The 5,570-nt window shown below is 46.0% G+C and overlaps 2 protein-coding genes and 1 long non-coding RNA gene across 4 annotated transcripts in view; 2 read left to right on the forward strand and 1 right to left on the reverse strand.

Moving 5' to 3' along the window:
• Nucleotides 1–5,128, forward strand: part of sugct (succinyl-CoA:glutarate-CoA transferase) — an 84,003-nt gene extending 78,875 nt beyond the window's left edge. The window contains exon 14 of one of the 2 annotated variants that reach the window (XM_046044863.1): nt 2,189–2,247. In XM_046044863.1, coding sequence (XP_045900819.1) covers nt 2,189–2,232 — 44 coding nt within the window. In that variant the 3' untranslated portion in view covers nt 2,233–2,247. Of the gene's footprint in view, nt 1–2,188; nt 2,248–4,977 lie in introns of those variants that run through there. The other variant, XM_046044873.1, reaches the window with a different exon arrangement.
• LOC123968058 (NACHT, LRR and PYD domains-containing protein 12-like) overlaps nt 1–5,570 on the forward strand; it is a gene marked incomplete at its 3' end in the record, with an annotated part of 261,415 nt that overhangs the window by 126,745 nt on the left and 129,100 nt on the right. The window lies entirely within an intron of this gene.
• The window catches only part of LOC123968672, a 95,197-nt gene that overhangs the window by 86,267 nt on the left and 3,360 nt on the right, over nt 1–5,570 (reverse strand). The window lies entirely within an intron of this gene.

Below are 5,570 nucleotides of genomic sequence, written 5' to 3' on the forward strand. Positions count from 1 at the left end.
TACTTTCTTTGTTTGCTTGCAGGTGAAACACAACGGCCTCATACAGGAGATGAACCATCCACACACACACACACACACACACACACACACACACACACACACACGCACACACACACACACACACACACACACACACACACACACACACACAGCTGTCCTCTCTCTGACCCATAAACTTCTGTTTTTGACGGCAACTTGTTAAATGACGTTTTCCAAGAAGCGGCGGCCTCCTGAGCGTCGGTGCGCAGTTATTGATGTCCTGCTGAGACTCGCTCCGCTGGGACCGTCCCGTGTTGAATTTCCCTGCAGATACACAAACAAATATTTCTCATTAAAAGCACATTATCCTGCTCAGCGGCCAAACAAACACTCACACACACACACCTCCACAGGGACTCTGCTGCTCGGGCGGTTTGATGGATCTCAGTGTGTTTCCACCAGGAGGAAGCTGTTTGTCCTCCTCCGAGTATTTACTGTGTAATCTGTCTTCTTACCTGTGTGTGTGTTTGTGGCCCCAGCGGGGAGACATCCATAACGAGCCGGCAGTGAGCGTGGAGCCGGTGTGTTGTCTCCTGTCACAACGTCACTCAGGCGAATGCAAACAGCATGAACATCGTGGCTGTCGGTCTGTGCATCCATGCTAACTGCTAACAGCTGATTCAGCCGCTTTTAACGGAGACAAATAAAGGCTGAAAACAGAATATCAGCAGCGACCTGTAGCTGTCGTTACAGGCTCGGCCGCGATATCGACATGTAGGACTCTGAGGTCAAGTTACCCAGAATAAAAATGTCATGTTGAACTTAAAAAACTAAAAGCTAGCGTTTATTGTTGTGAAACGTCAGTTGGTTAGGTTTAGGCAACTTATGTGATTTAAGTAACAACCAATCAGTGTTGACTTTTAGTTTCCTACGGGTGAAGAACACCGGCCTCCTGATTGAAACTCTGGGCACTTGGACTTTTCTGTTAAATATCCATAATATGTTTATTTCATCGACAGACGTTTCTTTATGAATACAAAAAGTAGTCCCACCGGGCTCCGGTAGGCTGCGCAGCGCATGACGGTCGCTAAGCAACATACATCAAAGGCTAGAATATTTATTTATATCTATTTGCACGTTGCCGTTTATTGTGCAGCCACTAAAAACTGTCCAGCGTCAGCAGATTGACTTTGGTAACTTGAATATATGATAATCTGCTTGCCGCTGGTTAATCCCAGGTGTAAAAACTCAGATTATGACTCGAACCCAGTTTGTTGCGGAGTGATACGATCTGTGCGAAGGAAGTTGACGTCACACCCGTTATATACGCTCACTGCTATGAACCAATCAGATTGCTTGATTTGAGCTACCTGTTTTTTAACTAAATATATTTGACACTAGCCAGATTAGATCTGCTGTCATTCAGGGCTCCAGACTAACCAAAGCTCAGCAGGGGGGAGCGCTGACATCACTGACGAGGCTCTCTCTCTAAGTTTAACTCGAGTGTGGCTTTATAGCAGGTGAATCCAGTTAGTGCTCTCTGTTGTGGAGGCTGGTGTGACGGGGCCTCAAAGAGTCAGGAGTCTGAAGGAGTTTGGGCTCCGTTAAGGGCCAGTCCAGAGAGCTGGAGCAACACGATCCTATTTTCAAAGAGCCACAGAGAGACAGTGACTGATGGGGTGAACAGTTTCCATCTGATGGAGTCACAATGCAGAGCATCTGTCTGTGGTCACACACACGACGTCCCATGATGCTCCATTTATCCCGTGATTTACACCAAACCATAATGTGACGGGAGTCTGTTCCCCGCCTTAACAACATCCTCTTCTTTGCCCTCCACTTTCCTCTTCTCTCCATCTCTGTTTAATAACCAGCACCAGACCCGAGTGTGTGTGCGTGCGTGCGCTGTCTGTACCTCGGAGGTTAATTGAGCGTGAAAACGTGCAGCTCAGAACATCCATTGGCCGGCCTCTCCGTGGCATTCCTCTTTTTGTGTGTGCGCGTTGTTTTAGAGCCAGGAAAAGAAATAACAAACAGGAGAAGAAGTGCGTGTGTCCGTTAAATTAAAAAGAGAGGCGACAGCTGACGTTATATAATAAAAACAACTGAATAGGAAAGAAACGTGAGGGATGAACTGAAGAAGAACGAGTAGACGTGTGGAAAGTGTAGGTTATAAATGACGTTATGGTTCTTTGCTTTTCACCTTTAGGTTTTGCACGGAAAGGATGTAATATCGTCCCAGCACATGTCTGACAAACCTGGTAAATTATGGTAAATACTACAAACATGTGACCGAAACAACACTGAAGAAATGACTCTTTGATCCAAAGTAAAGTAGTGACTGTGTAAATTTGCTGTCCCCTCAAAATAACATGTATGAATGTCTCCCTCCCCGGTGTCATGTGACCCTTTCACCGTACATGGATTAGTAGAAATTACATTTTAATCACAAAGTTTGTCACCTGTGAAAAGAACAACAGAGGTCATTCATTCCTGCAAAGGGCTTATGGGAAATGTTCGGGGGCGGAGCTAGACTCTCAGCACAGTGGGGGCGGAGCTTCTTCACAGGGGCATTTATACAAGACATTTATATCAAGTTAGAAAGTCCGCTGAGGCCACGCTGGTCAACGCTTGAGCTCTCGCCAGGGGTGAGTTCAGCGCCCACAAAACGTAGAAAAACGTTTTGAGAGTGAACTCTCCGCTCGTCTCCAGAGAGAATACGCAGCCATTTTCAAAATAAAATACCCTGTGCAGACCCCCGATCGTATGTCAAGAATAAACACAGTTTAAAGAGACAGAAAAACAGTTTAACCACGTAGCTGCTTAATCAGGTCAAACAGCAAGCACTAATCACTAAATCAACAAAATCAGGCAGGCAAATCGCTCTTATTCTGAAAAGCTCCCTGTGGGCTCTGCAGATCTTATTTACAGTCTATGATCAGAACGAAAGCGGGTCACACAGAGCTGTGAAGAAGGTAGTACAAGCACAAGAAGGACGTATTAAAGACGAGTCATTAATGCGGGCAGGCTGCACGCTCCGCTGCAGGAACACGAGGCTTCCAGAATTCCCATGATGCAAATCTCTTGTACGGTCGTGTCTACAAGCAAATAACAACGCATATGCGGCCACGCCCCCACGCTATCTCCGCTAATGGAAATGGTGTTTGAATAAATAACTATATTGGATCTTTATCTGAATGAATCCACACGGGGTCCCGTTCTGATGTAGACTTCTTCTAACTGGTACAACTGGGTCTGAACGAGGTCTCTCGCTTCAGGAACAGAACCTGGAAGTTGTGCTTTCACTCCGGCTCGCTGTGACGGACAGATAGAGAAAGTAAAGAAATGTGATCGATGAATAGAAGCATTACATAATCTTATTCCTTCATTATTTGCCCTGACACACACACACACACTGAGGCCGACGCTCGTTGCGTGTCACTGAAGAGAAAACAACAACTAATGGGGTGAAAATAGAAGCACTGTTCACACACACACACACTGTGATCATGCACGTGTGGCCTCAGACACACACACATGCTGCCTGTGAGAGTTCAGCTCATTAGCGCTGTTCTTTTAAAAAAAACAGATGATTGTTGTGAGTTTCCTGAAATAAACAGTTTGTTCCCTCAGCTGTCGGACTCCTTCCTTTCCTCCCGCTCTCCTTCCTCTAAAGCTGCTTCCACAGAAGGAAAAAAGACAAGTGCAGCTTTGTGCAACTACATGTGAATATAGTCATGGAAGAAACGCAGACTAATCTGAAAGGGTTTGGTCTGTTTATTAGAAACACTTGAGCGACCCGCAGGAAGCTGCTGGAAAGAAAGCGTGAGCTCCGAGATGCAGTCCAACCTGACAGGACGCGAAGATAAAACACTTCGCCTGCTAAAGACTGATGCGATCCGCCTCCTTTCCTTCCTCGTGTTCTTCTGTTTTTCTTCTTCGAGAGGGATGAAGAGAGGGAGGTCAGAGGCGTCTTCATCACCGCGTTCTTTTCTCATCATCATCTTCTTCTTCTGTGGGTCTTAAATGAGTTCTGCACATGTGCTTCTGTCAGTCAAAGAAGGTCACCGCAAATCTGCCTGTTCAAAATGATCCAAATAAATCTTAGCTCCCTAGCTAGCTCATCCAGACGCGCCCGGCGGTGTCTCATAACGGACACTGAAGGGTACCTCATGAATCAAATAACGCTTTGTCAGCATTTCTGAAAGCGTCAGTACTTGACCAGACACACGAGTAATTATGTTAATTAACAGGCACGTTTGCGGTGACCTACTTTGACAGACTGGACCACTTTTGCGCCTGTGCAGATCCGAAATCCGGCAGGCAGCACGGATCGGGTACCTACAGGCTCCATGTTGCCTCCATGTTCCATAATCTCTCAGTCAGAGGAGTTTCTGAAGCTCGCTCACTCGTTAGAAGCTAGAATGTAAACAGACGGAAAGAAAGAGACACGAAGCAGAGAAAGACAACGCATTCTCATATGGACGCCTGCTCAAGACCCCTTGGCGCCGCTTCTTAACGCCCTGGGTACCCTTCAGCTTTGTTTTTCCACGTGTAGGGCCAATGGGTCAAGTTAGCAATAATAGATATGCAACTGCCGGTTAGACTTTCAAAATAAAAGTAGTGAAACATTGCAATTTAGTTAGGTCAAAGCGCGATTTATACTTCTGTGTCAAATCGACAGGGTAGCCTACGTGTAGCCCCGTCACCTACGCCGTAGTCTGACATGCAAAATTTAACTACCCGTCGGGGCGGTGCGGACATGAAGAACTGTAATTGGTCGGCTGGGTAGCCTCGCAATGCCTCTGAGCCGACAGGAAGTGCTCCGTGCTGTGAAGTAAAATAACTACATTACTTGTCTAACTAAAAACATTCAATGTTGACTTCTTGTTTCACACAGAAACAAACACCGGCCTGCTGGGTGAAAAGTCCAGTTTCTGGCCCACCGTCCACCCCGACCACCTTCTTACTCTGACTTTTCTGTTAAATATCCAACAGACTGACGCCAACGGGTCTTGACTGTGCGTCCAAATGTGACGGCTTGGGAGTGAGAACGGGCTGAGAAAGCACGATGGTGGTTAAGTGTAACTGATTTACTCACGCACCGTACTCAGGGTCCAAAATTAGCACCAGCCAACGCCAGTAAAATATGCAGATGTTAGATTTACTTCACTCACCAGCCAAAAACAATGGTCCTGTATTGAGCTGCTGGTAGCTTTTGAGCATTCACTAGCTGCTGCTGGGCAGAGAAGTTAATTTTGCACCCTGACCGTACTAAAGTACAACTCTGAGGTACTTGTACTTCACTACTTCTACTGTATTTCCCTTTTCTGCTGGGAAACATCGTGTTTACATACAATCATTTCCTGACATGATCGTTGTTAGATGAAACTACGCATGTACAGAGTAGTTAAAGTTAGCTCGGCCGTGTGAACACAGTAACAGTAAGAATATATTTCATGTTTCGTCACTGATTCGTTACTGTTTCTGATTATTTACTGATCATCAGGTTGTTCCATGACTCGTCTTTTTCCAACGTGGCTGATACACAAGTAACAAGATTTTGAGAGGAGAGGTAGTGGTGGTGGTGG

Source organism: Micropterus dolomieu, linkage group LG01, assembly GCF_021292245.1.
Source record: "Micropterus dolomieu isolate WLL.071019.BEF.003 ecotype Adirondacks linkage group LG01, ASM2129224v1, whole genome shotgun sequence".
Taxonomy (NCBI): domain Eukaryota; kingdom Metazoa; phylum Chordata; class Actinopteri; order Centrarchiformes; family Centrarchidae; genus Micropterus; species Micropterus dolomieu.